Source organism: Anoplopoma fimbria, chromosome 14 (assembly GCF_027596085.1).
Source record: "Anoplopoma fimbria isolate UVic2021 breed Golden Eagle Sablefish chromosome 14, Afim_UVic_2022, whole genome shotgun sequence".
NCBI classification, from domain to species: domain Eukaryota; kingdom Metazoa; phylum Chordata; class Actinopteri; order Perciformes; family Anoplopomatidae; genus Anoplopoma; species Anoplopoma fimbria.
The window spans coordinates 10852929-10880927 of NC_072462.1; the positions used below are offsets into that span (position 1 = coordinate 10852929).

The 27999-nt window shown below is 41.0% G+C and overlaps 1 protein-coding gene across 2 annotated transcripts; it reads left to right on the top strand.

The window, feature by feature from the left end:
* Positions 1-751: 751 nt before the first annotated feature.
* Positions 752-27249, top strand: mbd2 (methyl-CpG binding domain protein 2). Of its 2 annotated transcripts, none has more exons than XM_054612721.1 (7): positions 752-1235; positions 4669-4828; positions 9225-9365; positions 11539-11629; positions 11705-11882; positions 16713-16816; positions 26453-27249. In XM_054612721.1, the coding sequence occupies exons 1-7, from the start codon at positions 1123-1125 to the stop codon at positions 26482-26484; spliced, it is 819 nt and encodes a 272-aa protein (XP_054468696.1). In that variant the 5' UTR covers positions 752-1122; the 3' UTR covers positions 26485-27249. The 2 variants fall into 2 exon arrangements, with proteins under 2 accessions (XP_054468696.1, XP_054468697.1); XM_054612722.1 differs by having other exon boundaries at positions 16713-16840; positions 26453-27248.
* The last annotated feature ends 750 nt before the right edge of the window (positions 27250-27999 follow it).

Sequence of the window (27999 nt, forward strand, 5' to 3'; positions counted from 1 at the left end):
ACTGTTTTTGTTACCAGGCTGTAAACATGTTTATTCCTGCTGTAAAGTTGGGCATTTCCACATGGCCTTCTATGGGGACTGACTCGCTCTTGGAGCCTCAAGTGGCCATTTGAAGAACTGCAGTTTTTGGCACTTCCGTTTTGGATACATTTCTCAGCATTGGAGCTTTCTGCTTAGTGTATTATAAAGATAAGAACAACAAATGATCTTGTTCTTTAAAAATACACTAAAAGTACTTGTCGTAGTGTACTCTGTTTATGTTGGCTATTTATTTATATTTCCAATAATTAAATGATCGGCCTACTTCTTAAATATTGGTTGATTCACTGCTTACATTCCTTATAATGCAAATTTTAAAAATGCAATATGGTTTTGTTTATCATGTGTTTGTTGTGTTACAAATGGGCGTCAACTGAAATTCATAGTGCATCCTTGTTTTGCATAATGACAATAAATGATCCTTGAATCCTTGGAACATTGGTTGATTTATGTATAATTTCGACTGAATTTTCTTTTTAATTTCTGATTTTAAAATTTCAAATTTATACCAACTGAAAAAAATGCTACACTGGCCCTTTAATGGGCAGTTATTTCTTCCACTGAGTTGTTCATCCGCCGCAATAAACGATCTCTGATAGAATGTTCGTGCGCGCGCCCGTGTGTGCGTGTATGTATGTGTGTGTGTGTGTGTGTGTGTGTGTGTGTGTGTGTGTGTGTGTGTGTGTGTGTGTGTGTGTGTGTGTGTGTGTGTGTGTGTGATATCGCAGACGTCACAGCCTGCCGTTGGTCCAGTTCAGTTCAGATCATCCGTTGGTTCCCTCCGTTCGGCTAAACTGAACCAAATCCGGAGCTGAAGGCAGTTTAACCCGGGACATCCCAGCTCAGATCTGAACCGGAACACTTTTTTGATTTGTACTTAACCCGAAATAAGAAGCACAAACAGCCGGGGCGGAGGGAGAGCCGCCGTTAACGTAACGTCCGTGACGTCGGTCCGCTGCTGCTCCCGCTAGGGGCTCACTAGCCACGCTGCCCGTCCGGAGGGTCCCTTTATCGGCCAGAACCGGGCGATCGATCGATCGATCGGTCCGATCGGAGCGCAGTCGTGGGATCGATCAGAGCGAGATGATGGAGAAGAAGAGGTCGGACTGCCCCGCGCTGCCTCCCGGCTGGAAGAAAGAAGAAGTGATCAGGAAGTCCGGACTGAGCGCTGGAAAGAGCGACGTCTACTACTACAGGTAGCCAACGCATCGATCAGACACCCGGCGGCGGCCACGACCGACGACCGATCAGTCGACCGGCGCTGATCGGTCGACCGGCGCTGATCGGTCTGCCTCGTCGCTGTGAACGCACTCACAGATAGAAGTTGATCATGAAGTGTTGGATGAGTCAGCCTGTCAGAGAGGAGTCTCACTGTAGCAGCATTAAAACACGCAGAGCTGCATCAACGACTCATGACAGCGTTACATTCATGTTTAAACACTGTTCCTGTGCAGGCTGTGAACAGTGGACGTGCTGGTGTTTAGGTCTGAACTGCTGAGGTCATGAGTCCCACCCCAAACATTAATAGATTGGCTTTTTGACGTTTTATTTGAGTGTCTGGAAGTCACTTATCTCATCACTGTCACTTATTTATCCATTGGCCTAAAAGTGACTGAAGCTGGGAGTGGCTAATGATGTGGTTCATAAATGTAATGTTAAAAAAAACAAAAACACATATAACTATAATCTGCCAAATGATTACGTGGAGGATAATTCAAATCAACAAATTGGTTCATAGTATTTGTGGTATTGATAGGAACTCATGCTGTTTTGTTAAAGTCAACGGTTGGCGTTGCACGTGGCGGACTCTGCCACTTATTAGGAAAACTACTTTATAGAGAGCTCATTACAGAATACCAATACATATAACGCTTATTACATATCATAAGCATGTATTAACTCAAAGTAAGTCACTTTTCCTTTTTGGTAATATTACCACTACTTATATTCTGAATACTTTAGCCCCTTTAGCTAGCGGGGCTAGCCCTTTAGAAATTAAAGTCTTTCGCTGACTTCCTCAGTGAGCGATGAAGTGACACCATTGGTCGGTCGAGTGTTGGGAGTTTCCCCATTGGCTGTTCCTCTTTCAAAATGTAAAGACACAAACAGTCCCCAATTAAGTCCTTTAGGATCCTTTCACTGTGATAGTCCTCAATTATTGACCCCAACGTAGTGAACCCATGTCATGTAATATGCTACTTTAGTACACTTTAATTCATTTTTTAAAGACTTTCATTGTACGCGCTGTAGCCATTTGGACACCAAAAGGCCGACGGCTCCCCTTCAGTACACTGTTAGTACACACTACCACTGACTATCCAGCTATCAATTTGGCCACAATTTGGCACCATGGCTGCTCATTTAGGAATGGTTTAGTGTTGAAAATGTTTCAGTGAGGTGTTGTTTCAACTGTATTGTCGTTTCGGAGGCTGTATTTTGTGGCGCTGTTATGCGGTTTATGTGTTTCTATTATTCTGTCCACCACTAGTTATAGCATTCTTTTTCTCGTTTTGAAGCAAACATATCTCAGTATAATATATGAAAAGGTTGCATTTTTCAACTTAAGCAATCATCAATTTCACTTGCAATGAAGTATTACAGAAGGACAAGAAATAAACCAACTCAGCATATCTCAGAAAACACCTGCCTCAATTCTGTCCTTTTTTTTATTTCATTTTTCAATCAATCTCTCTCACAAGTCCCCCAACTCTATGGAAGCGCAATCCAAAAAAAGAAAAGAAAATCAGTACTGAGTAAGTTGCAGACCCAGCTCATCTTTCTTCCTTCATGCACTTTTCCTGCACATTACATTTTGTTCATCAACATGTACAATGAGTGCATTCAGATGAACAAGTGTTCTTCTGGCTCCACCCACCATCACATTTACGCTCAATTATTCTTCTAAAGCCGACCCAAGTTCAGTCTGAGTTTTTTACATTTATCCTGATTCCGTACCTTCAACAGCTACAGCTGCATATGATGGCAGAGGAAATGATGTCACTCCCACGGTGCAGGTCTGTGGTTAGGCTGTGAGCCGTCAGCAGCTCACTTCCTGTTTATCGGCGGGCTCCGTCACACCCTGAACCCTTTAAGCGGGAAGAGATCGGCCGTCCAGAGCTGAGGCTTGCCTTTGCTTTCAGTTTACTCTGTGACGTGACTCATCGGTTCCAGTTAGGAAACCAGTCAGCAGGTCGTCTTACTGGAAGAGCAGTAACAGCCTGCTGGGGCCTCCGATGGCTCCTTCTTCACAAACCCACACTGTTTAACAGGAAATTATTTTCAACCCATATTTAATTTTCAGTTCTTTCACATTAGAATACTCTGGTACATCGTCTGTTTTAAATATTTCACTCCGTTGTAGCATCATGAAGCTTCAGCAAAGAGCTGGAGCGAGATGCAACACAATATCTGTGATACCGTCAGACGTGCACACACACACACACACACACACACACACACACACACACACACACACACACACACACACACACACACACACACACACACACACACACAAACAGCCTCTGATCTCTGCTTTGTTGCTGCTGACCTACATGTCAGACGCAGCTGAGCGACTGTGTGTCTGCTCTTGTACTTCAATCTCTCTGAGGACCAATTACCCTTTAGGACCTTTTGGGATATTTTTTAGAAAGGGAGGACATTTAGTCCTGTCCTCACTTTAAGGGACTGTTTGAACCTAAGACCCTTACACACAGGGGGTATTTTTTTTTTTGTGCGATTCATTTCAATATAGTTATTCAAACGAATGTTTTTGTCATGAATACTTTCACACAAAATAAGAATAGTACGCTTTTTGTAACATGGACATTTTTTTGGAGCTTTGACATTGTGAATGAAGGCATCCACCAATCAAGTTGTGTGGAACAAGTTGAGTTGCGCTTATATTTATAAAACAAAAAAACCAATGCTCCGTAGTCCGAACCAAGATTCCAAAGTTCCAGACATATATCATTCGCAGGTATTTTGCATTGTGTACGTTATTTGTCACACCCGGGGGTGTGTGTGTATATATATATATATATATATATATATATATATATATATATATATATATATATATATATATATATGTGTGTATATATAAATATGTATTTTTATATATATATAAAACTGTTGTACAGACCCAGGCTAGCTGGTGGAGAAACATCTGGGGTATTAGATAGTACTTGACTAAATGTGACAGGAGGACTGATAAGAACACAGATTGAGAAAGGCCTAACGTCTCAAACTGCGTTCAGGTCCTGTGGGTGGGACCTGAACCCGTTTCCATGGTCGCACCATCAGACAAGTGAAGATGTCAGCTGCCTTCGTTGATAATGCTGAGCGTAATTTCCCAGGCTGGATGAAGAGTAACGCTGATGATTTGATAACAAATGAGACTTTAGTCGATGTATTTAAAATGATGGACAGATGTGAAGCAGCCATGTTTGTTCCTGTGGTGGGGCTGGTGATCTGTCAACTTCACTGGTTTCTAGTCACACACATCTGTAGTTTATTTATGGCTAGTTGCAGCACTAATACACGACACCATAAGGTTTAATCTCTTATTACACTTAAAAGTATGCAAATGATCCTTTATGGATATCCAACGTTTCTTCCTTTCTTCAGTCCTTCAGGAAAGAAGTTCCGGAGTAAGCCTCAATTGTCCCGTTACCTTGGAAACAAAGTGGATCTGGGATGTTTCGACTTCCGGACGGGGAAGATGATGCCCGGAAAACTGCAGAAGAACAAACAGAGACTCCGACACGACCCGCTAAGCTTGGCCAAGGTAACACTGTGGGGGAGGTGGCTGTGCTGGGCGGTGGTGGTGTTGTCAGGTTATCAGATTAACACAGCTCGTCCTGCAACAGGTTAACCGTTCAGCAAGTCAGTTGACAAGCACTCATTCACCACAGAGGAAGAGTTTGAGGTGCGGGTGAAATCCTTTCTGTCTGTCCACTGCTCTCACCATTCATGCGACAGTACCAGGGCTGTACTACTCAAATCCAGTAGACTCTGAGACTCTGACTTGTCTCGGTCTCAGGGTTGTTTTGATTCAGGCATGTCTCATACTTGAAAGTGCTCTAACTCAGAGTCATCGGCTTATTGGTGTTCTGAATCTGACTTGTCTTAAGTCTCGTGGGTATTTTGACTCAGACTGGTCTCTGTCTTTTGAGTGTTCTGACTCTGACCTGTCTTTGCCTTTGTTGGTGTATCGACTCTGACTTGTTTCATTATTGTGTGTGTTCTGACTCTGGCCTGTCTCGTGGGTGTTTTGCCCCTGACTTGTCTTAGCCTCGTGGGTGTTTCGCCTCTGACTTGCCTTGGTCCCGTGAGAGATTGACTCTAATTTGCGTCGGTCTTGTTGGTGTTTGACTCTGACCTGTCTTAGCCTCGTGAGCATTTTGACTCTGACTTGCCTCAGTCTCGTGAGGGTTTTGACTCTGACTTGTCTTGGTCTCGTGAATTTTTCGACTCTGACTTGTCTTAGCCTTGTGGGTGTTTTGACTCCGACTTGCCTCGGTCTCGTTAGGGTTTTGACTCTGACCTGTTTCAGTCTCTTGATGGTTTTGACTCTGACTTGCCTGATCTTGTGGGTGTATTGACTCTGACTTGTCTTGGTCTCATGGTTGTTTGACTCTGAATTGTGTCAGTCCCGTGGGTATATTAACTCTGGCTTGTTTCAGTCTTGTTGGTGTTTTGACTCTGACTTGCCTCGGCCTTGTGTGTGTTTGACTCTGACTTGTCTTAACCTCGTGTGTGTTTGACTCTGACTTGTCTTAACCTCGTGTGTGTTTGACTCTGACTTGTCTTAACCTTGTGTGTGTTTGACTCTGACTTGTCTTAGCCTTGTCGGTTTATGTACTCTGACTCAGTCTCGTCAGTGTTTTGACTCTGACTTGCCTCGGTCTCCTGAGTGTTTTAAAAGCTACATTTTGCCGACATATCCGAACAAACCTAACTGTGAGCAGACTGGACTCATTACCATGTTATGGAATCTATCTAATTAATTTTGAATGATCACCTAACCTTTGGGTAGCTGACACACACACACACACTCTTCTCCGCACACACACAGACACACATAGGATCAAATCTGACAAAGAGACGATAAATCCTCCTCCAATACTAACTGATCCTAACAAAGCCCAAAAGCATCAGTAGCTCTGACTCAGAACTGCCTGACAGCCAATCAGCTAATTTCCCTGGCTGTGTGTTAGGCTACGCCAGCAGACAGACCAGTGTTACTACAATAATAAGCCCCGCCCACACAGATCCGCTTGAGCGTGTTTGTGTGACTGTGTGTGTGAGAGTTCAAGGTAATTTGTGCTGTGTCTCTATGCATGTATGCACGTCTGTGTGTTGTTTTGTGTCTGTGTGGTACAGTCTTTGTACCAAAGACAACAGCAGCAATGACTCCTCTCGAAGTGTGTAGAAAAAAGAAACTTCTCACTGAACACACACACACACACACACACACACACACACACACACACACACACACACACACACACACACACACACACACACACAGTGACAAAAGTCAGGAGCAACTAGAAAGGTTCACTCAGTAGAGTGTAGATCTCCTCCAGGTGTGTCTGCTCAGTAGTGATGTTGGTGATGCATTCAGCAGTTTGTGTATTTCCGTTAGCTGATAGCCAAACACACCATTTGAAACAATGTTGTTTCAAAACCATAAATGTGAGCACAGTGTTTTCCCCCACTGTGTTAGAATATTGCACACTAACATACTATAATGTTAAGTCACACTTAGTATGACGTAATATTATTTATGTAGGGCTTCACACTACACACTTGTGTACGCAGGAAATGTCTAGATGTACTCTACATTGGCAAGAATTTCTTTGTAGGTGACGAAAGCTTACTGTGCAAACTCAACTGCCCCACAATGCAGTCAGATTATCCAAAGAACTTGTTTTGAAGTTTGCTTGGTTGTTTTCATAGATTTGACCGAGGTGATGGCGAGGTGCCTTGAGACCGATTCTACTGTCACTTGAGTGTACCATAGTGTGAACACCTACACTCAGCTCTGTGGTCACTTGAAGACTCTAACCGCGAAAAAGAGTGTAGTGAGTGAGGAGTCAGCAGTTGATCCGTGGCAGTATCGATAAAAGGTGTTTCGAGAAAGCGTGAGTCACTTCAACCATGAGAGGTCCTTGAGCGTGCGTGGCCACCCAACATGTTATATTATTTAAATATACTGCAGTTTAGTGCAGCAGTATGGACGATTAGCGGCAGACAGACATACAGATGCACACTCACTCACACATAGTCGATCTCATTAATATAAGAACAAAGCAAGAAAGTAGGCACATAACGGAGTGAAGGAAGGAAAGTATAAAGAAGGAGGGTTTGACCATGAGGCACCGTTTCCATGTTTATGGACATCATGTGACCATCGTGACCAATAGTAACCTTTAAAACGCATCCGGCCTGTGTCCCATAGTAGTATATTGACGTTGCAGTGTTCAATACAGCCACAATATAGATATATAGAAGGTCTTGGGTTCATCCTCTGGGGATTAATAGGCCGCAGATTTGTTTGTAAATGTTTACTTATAACCTTGTGCAAACTGTTTATTAAATATTATTAGAAGATTCAAACCTAAAGTGTGATACTTTTGAAAGAACAAAATAGCACATTCTTCCTACAAGTGAAGAGCTCGATTCTTCTTCTTCGCCTTTCGCTTTTATTTGTGGTTTGCAAATCAGCTAACAGGTCCTGAAAGGAAATGCATCTCTGCTCAGTTCAGCACATTCAGGGGTTCTCCTGCTGTTGCGGCCTTACTCGTTCTGCTATGACTGGTAGCTTATGGTGGCTAATGTTAGCAAAATGTTGCTGACGATGACCCTAAGATACAGCTGAAAGATCATAGAAGTCAAGCTGATGATTTTAGAGCAACTGGTTCAAGATAATTCTGTAAAATGAGGGGGAATTCAAAGACATAGTCTACTATTATGTAGAGCGTCTGGGAGTTTAGAAGTGTACATGGCATATTCAATACTTTGTCTAAAAATGCAAAGTGACCTATTTTGTAGACAGGCTTGCTTTAAGCTATGTGTCTACTTTGGCTTCTTTGCATATAAACCCTAGATAAGTTGTATTATTTACATTTACACATAAAGCCCTCACATAAAAGGTGATGTTATTTTTACATTTAATGTTTACCTTTTATTTTGATACACACTGCAACTTTCAGGAACAACACAGCATGTCATCATTAGTTCTACTGTGCAGCTGCTAAAAGTCAATGTCGAAAGTTTCATGCAGAACTCTGTTCTCTGTTGAGTTTGGGCTGGTTTTGGTCCTGGTTAAAGGCGATCATTTTACAATTTGGGAAATTAGTTTCTTTCCGAGAGCGAGATGAGAAGATAGATACCAATAGGCCTTTTTTCCTTTTGACTAATGTCACGGCATCAAAAGCATATGTGTTAATGGAATTCAACCAACATTCATTTGATTATTCACACCCGTGCTTTTGCTACTTTCACATGTCTAAATAAAAAAGGCCTTTCTCATGTCTGTACATAACTAACCATTTGCCGACATCAGCACCTCCAGAGCGGTGGCTGTTGAGGTATGTTGTTTTAAATACAAGAAACCAACATCATCATCCTTCAACAGGGCAGAAATAATGTTAGTCGCGATATATCTGTTGTTAATGGAAGCTGCAATGATGTGTGTGTGTGTGTGTGTGTGTGTGTGAGCTGTATTGACACGGTTTGTAACTTTCTGCTGTTGCTCTTCACACATCATTACTTGGGAGCACACACACACACACACACACACACACACACACACACACACACACACACACACACACACACACACACACACACACACACACACTTCCTGTTTGTCTGTGAAACCTCACCTTAACGTTAACCCGTTAAGGCACATTCGTAAACAAGCACAAATACACAGATTACAAGCTTGTTATCACTCTCAGTGCTGCAATTCAGAAGGTAAAACAGAGAAAGGAATGAAGGAAGAAGGGAAAGAACATTGGAAGGAAGGAAGCAAAAAGCAAGGAAAGGAAGGTAAGAAGGTAGAAAGGAGAGAAGGGCGGGATGTAGGGAAGGTAGGGAAAAATAAAGGATTTAGGAAAAGAGAAAAAGGAAACATGTAACCAACATTCCGACTCTGTCTCCGTCTCATCCAGGGAGGTAAACCAGACCTGAACACAGCACTGCCAATCAGACAGACGGCATCCATCTTTAAACAGCCCGTTACCAAGGTTACGAGTCACCCCGGAAACAAGGTGAAGGCCGACCTGCAGAGAGCTAGCGAGCAGCCCAGACAGGTGAGAAGCTGACTCACTCACGCACACACAAACACACACATTCTGGTGTCACCATGGTAATGCCTGAGGGCGAGGTCAGGCTGTTACACAAGAGACACTTGGGGGAAAGCTGGTTGTCATGGTGACTGGGGCCACTAGAGGGTGCTGAGGTGTCATGGGCAAAGCATGGCACTCACACAGTGTGTTATGCAGATGGAGTGAAAGATGGTGGGATGACTGGCAGAGAAGGAGGGATGAAAGAGTAGAATAGGAGGAAAGTGAGAAGATGAGAAGAGAGAGAAGACGGAAGGAGGAAGAGAAGTTTGATGTTGTGACGGAGGGTGAAACAGAAGGAGAGAAATTAGCATAATGGGGAAATAAATAAAGAGGAAGAGGGAGATCTCATCTTAACATTTATTCTTTATGTGTTGTCTTTAATTCAAGTAAATGATATAGTGTGTTGATGTAGTTTTTAACAGTGCAGTGTACTATATGTAGAAAGGTTGTCATTTTTTTTTTAGAAATGTCTCAATCTTCCAAACCAAACTTAGTGTTATGTCTCCTCAGTCATGCCGGCTTCGCGGGCAAATCACCAGAATAAAAGTTCTATTACTGTATTATAACAAAATAGTAGAACAAATATAGGTTTCAAGATCCAGGGGACGATGTTCGTTTCCAGTGCCAAACTAAAAGTAAACGTCAGTTGTCAGTCACATATAAAGTGCACATCGATCACACTGTTTTCCTAAACCTCACTAAGGGGCTGGTCACTCAGAGACGCGTCGCTAGTAACGCGTCTCCTCCAAAACCATTGTTTATTCCTATGGTCCACTCTTGTGATGGCGCCATGTTTTTCTGGTGGTATCTAGACGCCCATTAAAGTTAAATATTCTCAACTCTTCAGCGCCAGGGACAGAGTCGCATCGCTCATCAATGTCCCATTCAACCGAGGCAGCCAATCAAATCAAGCAGGAGGCCGGCTTTACGACTTTACCACTGACTTCCTGTTTTTAAGCCGGTAGATGTGGTTGGACCGGACATTGATATTAGCTATAGTTCATTACGAAGAACTATATAATTTCCCCTCCTCCTCATTAAACAACAGAGCAACCCCTTTGTGGTTTTGTTGCCTAAACCTTACTTCCTGTGAAGACAGAAGTTTATTTTGAAAAGACGCTGTGCATATAACTAGCGTATTTATTTACATGCCGCCAGTGACACGGGCTAAACCCATGTGGAGGGGAACGAAGAGCGTCGTAGTTTAAGGTTTATGCCTCTAACCAAGCTGTGTTTATTTGACGCTTAGGTGTGAGAATGTGTTGGTATGTTATATAACTTTAAAAAAGTAACATCAGACAATCGTCACCTCTTTTTAAGGGGAAGGAGTTAAAATTTGTATTAATACCATTGAGTACTATTTTATATCTAATGAGTAGATAGAATGGATTTTCTTTGTCCTCGGGAACTATCATCAACTATCATCATTGACACAGGAGACCACTGTTCATGTCCTGTGTTAAACCAAGATGACGTTGACTTTTTAAAATCTTAACTTTGGTTCTTTATTAACGCCTGTTAACAAAACATACTTATTTTACGTCATGAACTTACTTATTTTTACCCAAACCACGATCTTCTCATGACTCTAACCAAGCTGTTTTGTTAACCTAAAACTGAGTAATCCAACCTTGTATCTAGCGGAAACTGACACAACGTCCCTAACACGTCTAAAACTCTGCTCGAGGGGAACTGCTGTTGCCCGAACATGCAGTTACATTTTTTAAGGAGGCATATGTCAACTACACTGTCGAGTAACATCTCAGTTGTTGTTCACACGCTAGATTTCCTGAAGTACTCAGTATTGTTGGGTTGACTCTTTGGGGCAGGATCGACCATAAAGGTTTTGTGGTTGTATTTGATTCCTGTTCGTCCTTGCAAAACTTCAAACTGATCCTCTGAAACAACTTTCTATAGCTGCTTCACAATAATAGCCTTCAAGTGGTTGTCATTGGACAGCTCTTAATGTGAAGCAGTGGCAGGAAGTGTTTGGTTGGCGTTAACAGAGTCTTAACACGGCAGCAGACTCGGGTCATGGAGCTCATCAGAAAACAATGAAGGGAACTAAACTGAAACTGCAGAGATCCACATGGCCCGCGGCAGATTCTCACTCTGTCTGCCGTCTGTCTGCCTGCAGCTGTTCTGGGAGAGGAGGTTGAAAGGCCTGCAGTCGTCAGACGTCACGGAAGAAGTCCTGCGGACCATGGACCTGCCCAAAGGCCTGCAGAGTAAGTCTCCGTCATGGACCCGAACACCGTGCTCCAGTCCCGACCTCTGACCTCTCTCTCTCTCTCTCTTCGCAGGTGTCGGTCCAGACTCCAGCGATGACACGCTGCTGTCGGCCATCGCCAGCGCCCTGCACATGAGCTCCGCTCCGATAACGGGACAGACGACCGTGGCTGCCGAGAAGAACCCGGCCATCTGGCTGAACACGTCCCAGCCGCTCTGCAGGGCCTTCACAGTCACCGACGACCAGATCCGGTGAGAGACGCGGTCTATGTCTTGTCCCGTACTAGTTCTTATTTTCACTGTTCAGCCGGCAGCGATGTGTATATTTTTTCGAGGTGTTCAACATTTTAACCGAGACGAAGATTTATTTTTTGCAAAGTTTAGAAGGGACAGGTGCATGCGTTTGGAAAACAACAGGAAGATAGTTATTGCAGTTTTCACCCACACATCAACAACACACAGCTCATGGTGGCAATGAAGATCCTTTAGAACCGTTTGTGTCCGATAACCCAAACATGAATGACATTTTTACTTCTAGGAGTCAGTAAAATCTGAGCACACAGACATTTTACATATATATAGATTCGGTCTGACTTAAACTTACAGGGGATATTTCGGATAGCTTTCTAAATTAAACATCCGTCCATAAATCTCCCTCGCAGTCATGGGAAAAAGACTCCAGAATTTGTCTGAGAATTATCAGGTTTTTTGTTTTTTTTCAAGTCATACAGTGATAATTGTCTGTGCAGCCATGGGAACATTGCAAAATGGAGCTCCTAACAGCTAATTCAGATAACTGGCCCCAGATGCTGCCTCTTTTGTACTTTTTGGCTATCCTTCCCCTTTTGTCAAAAACCCAGTTTATTTACGTCACTATCTTTTTTTCCATGAAAGAACAAGTTGTATCTCTTTTGTTGTTTTTTTCTGAGTGGCTATCTATTCAGCAGTAACTATGTTTCCTACTTGACATTCTTACTGTCAACCCTGAACCTTTGCAAGGTGTATTATGATCTGTGGAAATCTCTACTGATAAGATACTGATTCATGCTGTTACATTTCATCACGTTGCATCAGAGGTTTTTGAAGCTCATAGTTTCTTAAAGGTAAAACCTGTTAAAGTGTGACAATTTTACTTTTGAAAGAAGAAATAACAATCTTTTTCAATGGGTTGATTCACAAGTAGCCATTTTACAAGCTAATTTTAAACCAATAAAAAGGGAAATCATCATCAGACAATAGACGGTGGGTTCCCAGGTTGCATTTCGGACAATGCGTTCGGTCTCTTTTGCTCTCCACACGGACTGTTCACCTGTGTTCAACCAAAGCCTGCTTGAACGTGTTTGGTCAACATGGATCGGACTAAATACGAAATACCAGAATGCTTAAGATTACAAAATCTTCTCCTGTTGCCTACATATTCTACATATGAATGCTGAATCTGTTTTGACAGTGGTAAGATCATCACACAACCTCGACACACTATTCACAGCACCATGACTCTTATCAGCTTAAACCATGTTAAAAATCCTCAATGTGGCAGCAACAACAGTTGCTTATTTTGTCCCACATTCAAGAGTGCATACAACACCGATCAGTAGGCCCGTCCCTTTTGAAGGGCAGGTACCAACTGAATTGCCGTTTCGCTAACTCCACACTGTTTTCAACAGTCCGGTAAACAAATCACTCTGAGGCTTTGAGGCTACCCTGGAGAGAAATCCATAAAACCTTTGTTGTTAACTTTTCTATACTCTGCAGAGATCTCTGCTTTTTTTATTTAGTGGTTGTTTTCGCCTCATACATTTGTGTTCAAAGCAAATTGGCAGTTATCCCATTATTTTTCACTCAGACACTTGAATAGTAAAGCAGTATTTGTGAGTAGTTTACCCATTTTTGCCATTGTTTTTACTGAAATATATATATGGTTAGTAACAGCTCTGATGCCCCCTGGATATCATTACTGAGGGTAATTACTTTTCAAATGGATTTTTAGGGTATCCGCCTAAACAAATATTTTTTTTCAGTTTAAGTGCTATGATCGCAATACTTGGAAGTGTTCTCATTGTTTCGTTAAAAACTGATGAGATGTGTGAGCAGAGCAATGTTGTGTGTAAAAAAAACTGCTTTCAGTATCACAGACACGTGTCAGCCGTGTAAAAAACGCCATTTCTTATTTTTTTCCGCCGTCTGATAAAACCCTGAAGAGGGTGAAGCCAGCATCTTCCTCTCCAGTCAGTGTCAGATGAGATGAGTGCAGATTACTGATGCATGCTGGGTAGTGGGAGTAATACGTTGTATAGTGTTAGAGGAGGATGGGACGGTAATGAGAGATGAGGAGTAATGAAGCATGAAAGAGGATGAGGAGGAGTGGGAGGAAGAGGAGCAGCCCTCACCACAGTCACGCTGGCGAATTAACACCAAAGCTGTGATTCAGAATAACATCCAGGTAGACCGAAAAACTGCTGCTAAATCTGTAGATGCATCCATTTTACCTGCTTAGACGGTTAAAGGACAAGCAAATTAGCACATTAGCTACAGGTCACATTAACTTCCACCATCCAATCAGCTTTCAGATTGATTCCCATTGGTGACCTGATGGGAAGAAGGTGGAAGAAATCTACAGAGTCCACAATAACAGACTGTAGCAGTACTTATTTTCCTTTTTAGATTTACAACTACTAAGTTAATGATTTTATAATCAGTTTTTATATTAATTGTGTTTCAAGCCTTTATTTTCCACATGCACAACATTTATTCAAGTTTCTCACCAACACTACATTTTACAAGATCAGGATGTGGAAATAAGCAACTGTTTGCTTACAAGTTCATTATATCAACTTAAAAGGTGATGGTATGTCAATGTTGTCTTGTTTAGGAAGGTAAAAAACATTTTTTCCACAAATTCAAAAATGTCAGTGTTGCTTGCCGTTTGGTGATGCTGACCTTTTTTTTGGGTTGGCTTTCAAAGATTCAACATCCGAGGTTTCAGATTGAGTGAAATATTGTCTGTAACTTTCTCGATTGCAAGTTTGATTTTCATAAAAACGAACTGAAACCAACGAGTGCATGAAGGGAGGAAGTCAATTCAAAAAACGGATGAATGATTGATGGAAGACAAATTAAATTTGTTTCTCTGAGCCATGGGACTTACAGAAGGAAAAATACTTGTTTTATGTTGTGACATTCATTTATTTAGAGATAATAAACACATGCTTAAATACATTTTAAAAAGAACGGGGAAAAGAATGAGTAGATCAGTCCTCAGATCAGAGTCCCTGTAAACCACATACAGTTACTGCAACCTGACAGGAGGGGGCACTGTGGGGACACACACTGACCTCTGTGTGTGTGTGTGTGTGTGTGTGTGTGTGTGTGTGTGTGTGTGTGTGTGTGTGTGTGTGTGTGTGTGTGTGTGTGTGTGTGTGTGTGTGTGTGTGTGTGTGTGTGTGTGTGTGTGTGTGTGTGTGTGTGTGTGTGTGTGTGTGTGTGTGTGTGTGTGTGTGTGTGTGTGTGTCCGGTAGACAACAGAGCAGAGAACAGCTGGCCGAAGCCATTACAGCAGAATCACTGGAATACATCACTACGTACTCCCTGTCCTCTTCAGTCCCTCCTTATATACTCTGGCTCTCTTTCTCCCTTCTTCCGCCCCTCCCTGTTTCTTCTCTCCTTCCTCACCTTTTTTCCTATTTTACTGCTTCCCTCCATCCTTCTCAGCATCCTTTCACGTTTTCTTCCCTCCTTCCTTATCTTTTTCTTTATTGTGCAGTCCTTTCCTTTCTTCTATACTTTTAATATCTCCTCCTCTCCCTCCTCATGACCTCCATCCTCTCTTCAGTAATTTATTTCCTCCTTCACTCATTTCATTTCTTCCTTGAAATTTTCCCTCTATCCTTATCATTCTCATCCCTCCAAGAATGCATTTTTGTCTTTCTCTCCCTTTCCATTTCATCCCCTCCTCCTCTTCCTCCCTCTGTCTTCTCTCCTCTTATTTTCCCTCCCTCTTCTCCTCCTCCTTCTCTTATCTCTCCCCTCCATTAATTTCCAATTCTTTCCCTCTATCCTCCTCTCTCTCCTCAGTTGAATGTGCTTGTCATCCTAAATCGCTCTCATCCCTCTCCTCTCCCTCCTCCCTCTCTTACTCCTATTTCCTCGGCAACATTCAACTCTATTTGTATTTTTTTTTTTATCTCTAAGCATGTCTTTAAATTTTTCTAATTTTGTTTATAATAACAAAATTGTACCTCTGGCTGTTTAATAATCCAGATTCAGTCTGTCTCCTCTCTGTGTTTCTTCATGCCCTTTGTTGGTTTTGACAAAAGGCTGTCAGACATCTTCTTTGTCTCTGTGATAGCGAGGAGAAACAAACACACTACTGTAAAGAGCTGATGTGAGGAGCAAGTCATCCGAGTTCACTGCCGACATTCTTAACAGCTCCACGCATATAGACAGGTGGTTTAATTGCCAAGGTCAATTAGCTTCCTTATTCCCTTTTATTTTTGGTCCAGTAGAGGTGGAGCCCTAGGACGGTGATGTCCGTCCGACCAACAGTTTAATCAAGAGCAAAATGCACACACTAAACCTCCAAGACTTCAGATGTAAAAGTCAGACTGTGAAACTTTGAAAGAAGACATAACTCAAAGCTGAATTCACAAGTCATTAAGTGCATCCGTACTCTATTCAGCGCACTTTTGGGGGTCCGGCTTGAAGTTACGGTTTAGCGTTGGATCAGGGTTCTGTGCAGACCAGTTCTACACCAAACTGGGAAAACCATTTATTTATGGACATGGCATTGTGCACACTGGGGGGCATTATCACTTTGAAACAGGAGAGGGTCAATCACAAAGTTGGGGGCACACTTTTGTCTGAAATATGATTGTATGCTGTAGGATAACATTTCCCTTCACTGGAACCAAAGGAGCCCGCAGCAGGAAAAACAGCCCTGGGTCTAAAGTACAGTAAAGAATGTTGACTGCCTTTTGTTTTCTGTTCAATCTTGTCACGTTCAGGAAGACTTGATGTCTCAGGTTTATGAATAGGAGCCATAATAAGACATCCTCTCCCACCTCTGTGTGTATGTGCGTGCAGAGAGCAGGAGTTGAAAGTGTACCAGGCCAGGAGGAGTCTGGAGGATGCACTGATGGCTGACGGTTTGGCGCGGGCCGCCGAAAACACCCGAGAGCTGCTGGAGGGTAAGACTGCCTGAAGACGGACAGGTGAGGTGGATGAACCGCGTTATTAATAATCATGTCTATGATAAGCAGCAGAAGGAATAACACTTCTGTGGTCTCACTGAGTTTTTAGTTTCATAGTTCAAACTGAATCAAGCTCTTTTGTCTTTTTTTGGGTTCTGCTGTAGTTTATCCTCCTTAAACTGACACTATAATATATGCACATTTTCCTGTTGAGCAAGTTCAATGAGATTTTAAAACATCTCCAAGTTGAATAAGTAAGTATTAAAATTGTTAAAGACCCTGTCTCAAATGTGCAGCAAATAGGATTTGCGAGGTGATCATCAACATTAGCCATTTGTCATAGTAGCAAAACTTATTTTAAGGCAGGCGAGATGATGTGCTCATCAGTCAGAAACAGAATATGGGAAAAAGAGATGAAATATCTGTCAGGGTAAAGTGAGGAGATGGTTTAACATCTGCAATTATCGTCATATGATGAAAACATTTAACAAACGTATATATATATATATATATATATGTATATATATTTAAACAAATAAATTTTTTTGTACATTATCAAAGTCACTTTGATAACACAACTGACAACAAACCACACATCTCCTCAACCTCCACACAAAGGATCTTCCTGTTCAGACAGATCAAGTCCCTGGAATTGGTCCACTTCATTTACACTGATGACCAACCAGAAAACTACTAATACTTCCCTATAGAACTGTTAAACTACATAACTGTTACAATACAAAACTATTTAACTACTTAACAACTAAACTACAAAATGACTTCACTATAGATCTACTGAACCAATAAACTACTTATCTGTTGAACTACTAAACAACAATACTACCAAAGTACTTCAGTATGGAACTGTTTATCTACAGGAATGCAAAACTACTGAACGATTGATCTGATAAACAACTTCACTACTAAACTATTGAACTACTCAACAACAAAACTACTAAACTGTTATGATACAGGTGGAGCACAATTGCAGGAGACGAGGTGGGTGAAGTTGTAACAGAGGAATTTATTCTTATAAAAAAACACAGGGATCCAGCAGCACAAAACGAACGTAAAATGGATAAATAACTCAAAATACCTTTTTCAGGTAATAAACTCAAAGTCCATAAAACATTCAAAAAAACACAGAAACAAGGAGAGTCCTTACAGACCATGTGCTGTAGCAAACAAAGGTTGGGTTCCACAGAGGCAGGTTCTCACAAAGAGCAAAGTAGCGTAAATACAAGGCAACCAGAAAACAGAGTTGTCAGTCCCTCAGGTTGAGATCATGACTGAGCAAAAAAGCTCAGAAACAAGGGGCTTAAGACAGCCACAGGAAACAGGGAACAGGTGATTCCGCTGATCACCTGGCATGGGGTTTCCTGGTCCGTTTGGCAAGGACTTGGGACATGTGCCGGGGTTCCCTGGGCCGAATCTCAGGGGCTTGTGGGTTCTGGCGGCATCTCCTGGCCATCTCCTGGCCGGTCGAGGTATGACACTAAACTATTGAACTACAAAACAACTTAACTGCTAAACTATTGAACCACTAAACAACAACACTAAAAAACTATTGAACCACTAAACAACAAAACTCTTAACTATTGAACTACAAAACAACTTAACTACTAAACTATTAAACTACTTAAGAACTAAATTACTTCACTATAGAGCTGCTACACCATAGTGCCATTAAACTCTATATCCTCTGTGCCACATTGACAAGCACATATATGGGGTTAGATTACTTTCTATTTAACAACTACTAATTTAAAGAAGTTAGCCACTGTGAGCTTTCATGATATTTGTTATAACGTATCAATTTCATCTGCCCAATAGTAGGGTAACCTTACTGTTATACACTCTTGTTATTTTGCATGATCATCACCTACTCATAATGTTTGTCATAGCTTATGTACCTTGTTTTTGTTCTACATTGATTAAAGTTAGCTTTTTTTAGTCATAAACCTTTTCGCTCAACTGCACCAAGAATAGTGCTTCTCACTGATTGGTCACGGAAAGAGATAACGGCAACAATATTTTCTTTTGGTTTGTGTGGACTTTAGGCCAAAGTAACTAAGATGGACCTTATGTCTCGGTCATGCAACCAAACATCAAAACAGCTTTGGTGTCAAATTTACTAGTTTAAATGTATTGTCTAGTGTGAACTTTGCAGACTAACTTAAGAGAAAACTTATCGTGGGACAGTCTGCAGAACTACTAAACTACAGAATCACATAACATCTAAACAACCAAAGTACTTAAGCTGCTAAAATAGTAAACTATTAAACTACAAAACTATCAAACTACCAAACTATCAAACTATCAAACTACCAAACTACTTAGCTACTACACTAATTTACAACTAAAATACTAACGACTGTATTTAATTACTGAACCGTAAACTACTGAACTAATAAACAACTAATCCACCAAAGTACTTAAATACTGAACTAGTAAAGTACTAAACTATCAATCTACCTAACTACTAAACTATTGTTAACTCATTAACAAAACAACTACTAAAGTAACAGCTAAACTAACTTACTAAACTACTTAAGTACAGAACTGCAAAATGAGTAACTGAATAATACTTAAGTATTACTCTCAAAGTACTTCCGACTAGATATGAATGACTCGGTGGTTCAGTTTGAACGCGAGGAAAGTTCCAGATCGCCGCTTTAAATGTCTTTAACAATGAAGAAGCAGAACCAATCCTCAAACCCTATCTGGCTGTGTGTGTGTGTGTGTGTGTGTGTGTGTGTGTGTGTGTGTGTGTGTGTGTGTGTGTGTGTGTGTGTGTGTGTGTGTGTGTGTGTGTGTGTGTGTGTGTGTGTGTGTGTGTGTGTGTGTGTGTGTGTGTGTGTGTTGTGAATGCTGATGGGATTCTTGGCATCTGATTGAAACTCAGCCATGCAGCAGACTTTGTGTGCGTGTGTGCGAGTGTGAGTGTGTGTGAGAGTGATTGATGGTCTGTGGGCTTGTTGTTGGAGTGTGTGTTAATGGTTCATGTGATACGTGTATGTGTGTGTGTGTTATATCACAGTTTGTTAGGTTATTGCTTATATTTCACTCTGCAGAGCCTGTAAACAAAACCAAATTAAAAAACATTTACTTTCAGAAGTTCACACATCCATCCATCATCCCTCCATTTCCCAGCTGCTTATCCAGGTCAGGGTCGCCGTGGCAACAGGGCAGACAGCAGACCAGAGACTGCTTTCAGAGTAAAGAGGTTTTGCAGCAGAGTTTGAGATCTGGAGAGTATTATTTATTTTTGTTTCCAGAGAAAGAAGAAAAGTCTCATCTGCTGACTAAAGCCTGTATGAGTCTGACTCCAGCTCTTATTAATTAGGTCCAGCCGTCAGATGATTTGACATCAGAGTGCAGTTTTATCCTGATGGTGTAGTTCAGCAAAGGTCACAGAGCTGTTAAATAACAGAGGTTCATCCACTGGGGAACATTTCATGTAAATCTGTTCTGGGCCTCGATTCAAAATTAAAATGTCCCTTAAATGATTCTACATGATATTATAGAGATAAATGCGCTCTCTTAATTCTAATTTGGCTGACTTGGCTCTTCGAACACAATTGAAGGACTTATTTGTTCACTTTTGCTACCGTAACCTTAACAGAGCATTCTTATTTTGATATAAAGGCAAAATGTTGAGTTGCTTGCATCTGAAAATGACTTCAACACTAAATAAGACAATTTTTTAGTATCTTTAGTCAACTTGACATGGTGTTCCTGTTAGCAGTTTTCTTTGTCGAAAGGTTGGTTTTTCTAACCAATCAGCAGTGTCGACAGTAGATTGTTGTAACGGTTTAAACTTTGTGCTCCACTACTGGTACGGCTCTAATGCTGTGTTCACACGCAACACAAAAATAATTTCCACATTGCGTTACCCACGGGATCATTTGTGTTTATTTGCTCACTAGAGAGGAGCAGGGGCCACTCCGTGTAGACAACGTGGCTATAATAACCACTTTTGTTGCTTTGTAGATGTTGTGGTAGTCCCAGATATCCTGGGCAACCAAACGCCGTCTGTCTGGGTTCATAACGTCATACGGAGGCGCTCGGTGAATTACATAGAGCTTTATTTATTGTATCTAGCAAGCCACACATCGGCTGGTTTACTACAGCTGTATGAACCCAAAATAAACATTTTGCTGCGATCTAATTGCAATAAACCGATAGCAGGGAAATAACTACATAATGATGCTCACTTGTAAAAAGTCTGGTTCCATGCTTTCTTAGGTCTACCTGCAAGACAACAAGCAAATAACTTTTAAATGCTTGTTTTCTAAATAGAGTTCTGATTGATCAGTGCTAGGCTTTGCTAACATTGTAGCAGCTACCTCAACACTCAAAATAACGTCATCTAGATATAGATACAACAGCATCATTATGGTTTGTACCATATGGTCGTGTTATTCGCGTTACGTCATTCGCCTCATTTGCGTGCAGCGCGATTTCCGCGTTTACTCGAGTCCATTCGAGTCCAATCGAGTCTTTGCATTGACTTTGTATGTAATCTGGGCGAGCAAAAAAATGTACTTCGCATTTAGTGTGAACACAGCATAAGAGTAGTTAAATCATCAGCATCTGTTTGTCAAGTTCAGCACTCTGTTTGTTTCCCTTTTGAGAGTTGATGTAGTGATAAGTCTGTCGCGATATATCTGTTGTTAATGGAAGCTGCAATGATGTGTGTGTGTGTGTGTGTGTGTGTGTGTGTTTGACCCTGCTCTCTGATGTTTCCTCTAAAAGCCGACAGATAAGGAGACTTTTTTTTAAGCACATTTGTTTTCTGCGGAGGGAAAATCGTCCATTAATGCAGATTTATGCAGATTGGCTGGATGGAAGTCGTTTGGGCGAAAAGAGCCGCTGAGAGTCGAGGAGTGATTACTAATGGGTTTTTATAGCTGGACCAGAGAGAGAGGGCAGCGGCCAGCCAGTGTGTTATGTGTGTGTGTGTGGGTCTCCTGGGCTGCTTTCTAGCTGTTGAAACAACCATTTTAAATCTTTACACAAACCTCAGACTGTTCCGTTGGTTTCCTGCTGCAGCGACTGTTATTGCTGCTTCTTGCTTATTTATTTATGTTGGTTTTATGGCTGAGTTGTTTTTTTCCTGTTCTCTTCCTCCTCTGTGCCTCCTCGCGTTCTGCTCTGTCTTGGAGAACATGGTACAGTAGGCGGCAGTCACACACCAATGCTGCTTACACTGCAGGAATAAAACAGGAAGGTGAAACACGTCCAACACCATTAATGTGGTGTTAAAGTTTCTTTCAGTAGTAGAAGAAGTGTTCAGATATTTTACAATTTTTTTATATTACAATTTTGCCAAAAATGTAAGTATTATTACAGAAGTACTATCAGTGAAATATACCAAAATAGATATGTATTTTTTTTTTTACTGTGAATAAGGATCCATTACATTTGGTTATGTAAGAATTGTGAGTGGGACATTTTAGAGTTAAAAAATAAAATTGTCAGTTCTCTCAGGTGGATAAACAAGGAGACACTGTTTTTAAATGACTCCAAACATAACTTGCAATGTTGATATTTGCTACCTAACATTTATCGGCCAACATACAAACGCTGAATGATACAGATCTGGACGGTCAATGCACCTCCTCCTGTATGCTAAATCTATCTAGTAATTTATACAACAAAAGCTGTAGAGCAATAAAAGTACAGTGTTGTCTTAGTAAGTCAAGTATCTCAGTACCTGAGTAAATGTACTTGGTCAATGACCCTGCCCACTCATCATAAACGTTGCCAAATTGTTGGCCATGTTAGCGGCATGGCTCAAGGAATGGCAACCTCGGATGGTCGGTCCACCATATTGGTCCAGACTGAAATATCTGAGTATCTGTTCTAACGCTTTCTCACTCCCAACTCAAAATCTAGTCCAAATTGATGCTTGGTCAGTGTCCCAACACTTCAAACTATGACCCCCTACGTACATCTAGAGACATTTCCTGGACATGCATAGTGTCTTTTCAAAATAAACTTCCTACTTCACAGGATGTTAGATTTAGGCTACAAAACCACTTACTTAGTGTCTTGCGACCGACATGACTGACGACAGTAATGACTCACGTGATAAACAACAAATACAGCCTCAACAGAGCAATATGCCAGAGCCGCTAGCAGGGTTGTAGACTCTTATGTTTACATTTTTTGTTCTATTTATTTATGTATGAAATAATTCATCCTTCAATCTGAATCTGTCAAAACAAAACCCACACATAGCTTGGTCAGAAATATCTCTGAATGTAGACATAAGTAAACACACACACACCCTAATAACAATGTCACACACTGTTCTTATCAGTGATGGGATGGCCGTATGGTGCTCCCCATTACATTCTGCGGCTGGAGAGGAGTGCAACAAAAAGGAATAAAAGGTTTAGTCCTAAAACCTTTCCCCTCGACTCTACTGTTTTATAAGACAAACACAGAGATGAATCTGATATCCATCACGCTCATCTGATTCTGGGGATGACAATATGGAATTCACTACATGGTTGCACTGTTCCTTTAAATGGGCAGACTGGTGTTTTTATCTGATCCAGACTAAAGATTCACACTGCTGACTAGGAAAAGCCTGTGACCGTTTGTGTGTGGGGCGGGGGGCGGGGGGGGATTATTAGCTGTGTATCTTGTAATTTCCAGAGGAGCTGATTCAGACTCCTGCAGCATTTTTCAGCTGCTGGTAATTAGTGGATGTTGAGACACAGAGAATTATCTGCTTCAAAGTCATTCACAAGGCTGATAACTGCTGAGTGTGTGTGTGTGTGTGTGTGTGTGTGTGTGTGTGTGTGTGTGTGTGTGTGTGTGTGTGTGTGTGTGTGTGTGTGTGTGTGTGTGTGTGTGTGTGTGTGCGTGTGTGCTGTCAGTCAGCTGAATTGCCTCGATTAAGCGGCAGATTATCAGGATTTTCTAATTATTAGGGAGTAATTAAGACTGAGCTGAGGATTATCAGACTGAAACATGAAAATTCTGAAACACTGAAGAAGAACACTTTCAGATACGGACACATTAATATGCTGAAACAGTAAAACAATGAAACACTAAAACAGGGAAACAAAGAGTTCATCCTATAGTTTGGTGGATTTAGCAACACATTCATTCTCATTGTGGAACAATGAGGGATTCACAATGGCACAATGAGGGATTCACAATTGGAATAATGAGCTAATCAAAATTGATTATTTACAACAGTAAAAACATGAATTTAGATGGAAAGAGCGGGACTTAAACAGTACAATGAAGGATTCAAAATGGTAACATATGGAAGGACTAAATGGATGAAATTAAATAATCAGAATTGAAGAAAAGCCAGATTCAAAATGGCACAACTGGAAATTTGAAATTCAAATGACATAATAAAGATTTAAAATAGAAAAGAGGAATGATTCAAAATGGCACAACATAGAATTGGAATGGGAACAACTGGAAGAGTTTTTGATTTGAATTGAGGAATTAAAATTAGAAGGAGGGATTAAAAAGGAACAGTTATGGATTAAAAATGTGATAATATGTTATTTAAAATGGAAAGGAGGGACCAAAAAGGCAGGATCCAAAATGGCAAAATGAAAATTCAAAGTCTGGTTCATCACATCTCAATGGACTGCTGGGAAACCAGGATGTCCCAGTAGTCTGAAGGCAACTTTATTGGTTTGTTCTGTCAGTTCTGACATTTCATCATGGTGGGACAGAATGGCTGTACAGCTGAGGAATGGAGATGGAGGCACAGCAGAAGGAGGAGATCATGGTCATATTTGATATCACTCCTGCTCTCCTGCTGTGTAAGCGCTTCACTCTGGTGTTTCATGTATAATTAAAACGTTTTCTGTGCAGGGAAAAGGCCTCCGCAGGACGGGGTCCTAATTGTAGCCCCGCCCCCCTCGTTAATGCAGCAGGAGGGAGGAGGTGTCGAGGGGTTAATGGAGACACTAATGATTAGCATGCAGGCTCTTCACATTAATTGGACTTTTTTTTTTGTCCAGAGGCTGATGTTTATTGTTCTGCGGGAGGTGAAAGAAAGGCGGCAGAGAGGGTTTGTTCCGTAAAATGTTTTTATTAAGTGGGTTTTATTAAGACAAGCTTAACGAGTCAATTTGGCTTTAATAGAGGAAGGAGGCAGGAGGCGGAGTTTTGTTCAGAGGTCTCTGCAGGGAGCCTCAATTATACTCACACTATCTGTTAGAAAAAGACATCAGTATAGACCTGAGTGCTCATTAACACACAAACCCGTGTTGGTCCCTTTATAAATGAGAAGGCCCTCTCTCACATAAAACATTCACTCACCCATAATTCTAACCTAAACCTTGCTCTAACCATAACCCCAAAACCAGATATTCTTAACCCTGACATTTGTTGTAATTTTCCACAATTGTTGTTACAACTAGACCCATGGTTGGACAAAAGAAGTAAAACCACCATGAGTTTTCAATTACATGTTTATTTTGCATAATTATAAAACAAGTTAAACTAAGACAGACCAAACACAATAAAACATAAAGGTTAGAAGATATATTGGGTTGCAGGTGAGGTGAATTATCCTGTCCATGGAGGGTGTCCTCAATTTAAAAATAAAATAAAATGTGCGCTTAAAATATCACTCTCCAAACATTACCTCACATTCCAACATGTGCCCCCTTCCGTTACATTTTCACCCTTGGGAACATAGTTCTCAACTTTAACTCGTCCCAACACTTAAAAAGTGTCTTCTCTTTCCAAGACCACCCCACAGAAAAGTCTTCACTTTCTAACGTGCCCAATTCACAGAGATGTCCCGACCTTCCAAAAATTGTGCACTCTATCTGAAAAAATCCTCAGTTTGTTCCACTTCCAAAAAATTCACCAAAAAAACCCCCAAAATGTCTCTGCTTACCATTCATGTCCACTCTTTCCAAAATAGTCAGCACAATCCAAAAGCACTTTAAAGATTAAATTCATTGTGTCCTGTTTGTGTTTGGCGTTTTGTTTTTCATGAAAACAAAACACTATTATAGTACATGTATATATATATTCAGCATGTTGATATATTAATATTCAAAGCATTGTTCTGGTACCTTTTGTCTTAAATATCAAAAACAATCACAGGCACAGTTTTTTGCTGTGTCACCAAACTTAATTTCCCAGATTCCATTTTCCCATTCTCAGTTTGATTTCAGTGAACTTTTGGACCACTGTGGAACAATTTCAACTCAAGGTCCACTTACTCGCTTTACAGTATCTGGAGCTATCAACTACGTCACATCATCTTGATTGGCTGATAGAGGTTACTATATTTTGCAACATCAACGAAAAGCTCTGCAAGTGCTGCGGATAAAATCACAACAGCAGCTGAGCTTGCATGTCAACAGGTTTATCTTAGTGACAACTGAGGAAAACTCCAAATGATGTGGTTGAAAGCTCCAGAACAAGATAGTAAGTGGCCATTGAGTTTGGATTTTTTATTTTTGTCAATCTAAAACAAAAAACAGTTCAGACAGTCAGCTAAGGCAAAAATAGAGCGAACATGAGGTGGTTTTAATAGTTTCCTGTGATCACTGTGAGAAAGACTATATCTGTAAACTAAACCGTTATCAGTGACAATAATTCTTTGTCTCTCTCTGTCTCTCTCTCTAGAGTTCCTCTGCTCATCAGCCTCAGGTTTATAATCAACTTCCTCTTAATCCAGACAACAAACCAAAAACAGACCACCCACAGACTGACTCTCACCTGCACTGATCTGTTGTCTCAGTGGGCGACTGCTTCAACGTTCCTGTTAAGGAAACCATTTTCAGGATATTGGCCTCAGGAAACTTCTGTGATTTTTCCGGAACGACAGCAGCAACAACGGGACCAGCAACCAAAGCAATAATGGCATCAGCAACAACAACAACACCAGCTGGGACTACAACAGGACAACAAACAGCTGCAGCATTAGAAGTTGCAGCAACAGAAGCGGCAACATAGGATCGAGCAACAGCAGCAATAAGTGGAGTATCTACAGCAACAGCCGAAGCCTTTAATCCTCTCCGTGTTTAATCATCTGTGCAAACTTTACAACAAGTGCTTTCTTTGACTCACTTTCAGATATTCAGATATAACTTTTCTTGCTTTTTGATATAAAGCTGATAAAAATATATTTTTAGAAAACAGTTGGAGAGCCACGCCCTCAACGACCCCAAAGTCAGATTGCAAACTGCTGGACGGCTTTTGCTAACTCTACTAACTCTTTATGCGCTCTTTGATGATTTTAGTTGTTTGTGGTGTCGGATTGTTGTCAGTTTTCAAGGGTTTTTATTGAAATAATGAGAATATACATGAATATGAAATAGAACAATTGCTTATTTAAGACAAATTTTATACCTTGAGAAAACATACGTGTACATTTCTTGGACTGGAGTCAATAAATGATTATATTCACCATTGTTTGTTTGTGCGCTTTTACAAAATCTGCTGATAGAGCATTGTGTTTCTAATGAAGTTGACAATAAATATTCTACACCCTGCAGAAAGCTCAACCTTTAAAGGAATCGTACAACGTTTTGGGAAATACACCAACTTGCTTTCTTTCTGAGAGTGCGATGAAAAGATCAATCAAAATCTCATGTCTGTGAGTTAAGTGTAGGGCTGGAGTCAGGATGTCGTTAGCCTAGCTTAGCATAAAGACTGAAAACAAGGGGAGACAGCTAGCCTGGCTCTGTCCAAAGTTTAAAAATACGACTATCAAGACCTCAGGAGTTCCTGAACATTCTTGTATCTCATTTTATTTTTTATGAGTATGAGGGCAGCGGTCGTAAACTAGTTGATTTCAACATTATTTAAAAAAAATCAAAAAGAATGTTGCATTCTAGTTCTGTTCCAGTTCCATGCTCTGGGTAGCTAATGTGTGGCATCGATTGTGAGAATGAAGGACACTGACATGCCTGACACCACTGATATAGCACAGTTTTATCTCTTAGATTGTACATCGGATAGATGTTTAAACATTAATCAGACAAACAATACATTTTTAAAAATCCTTCTTTACATTGTTGGGATATCTACTCCGTTTTTGTCTTCATAAGTTGTATGCCTCTCTACTACCTCCCTTTTTCTTCTTCTCTTCCAACACTATCCATTCTCAGCCCCAACTCGTCTAATCCCACCACTTGATCGGCGGCCCTCGGCGTCTGATTCTGACGCAC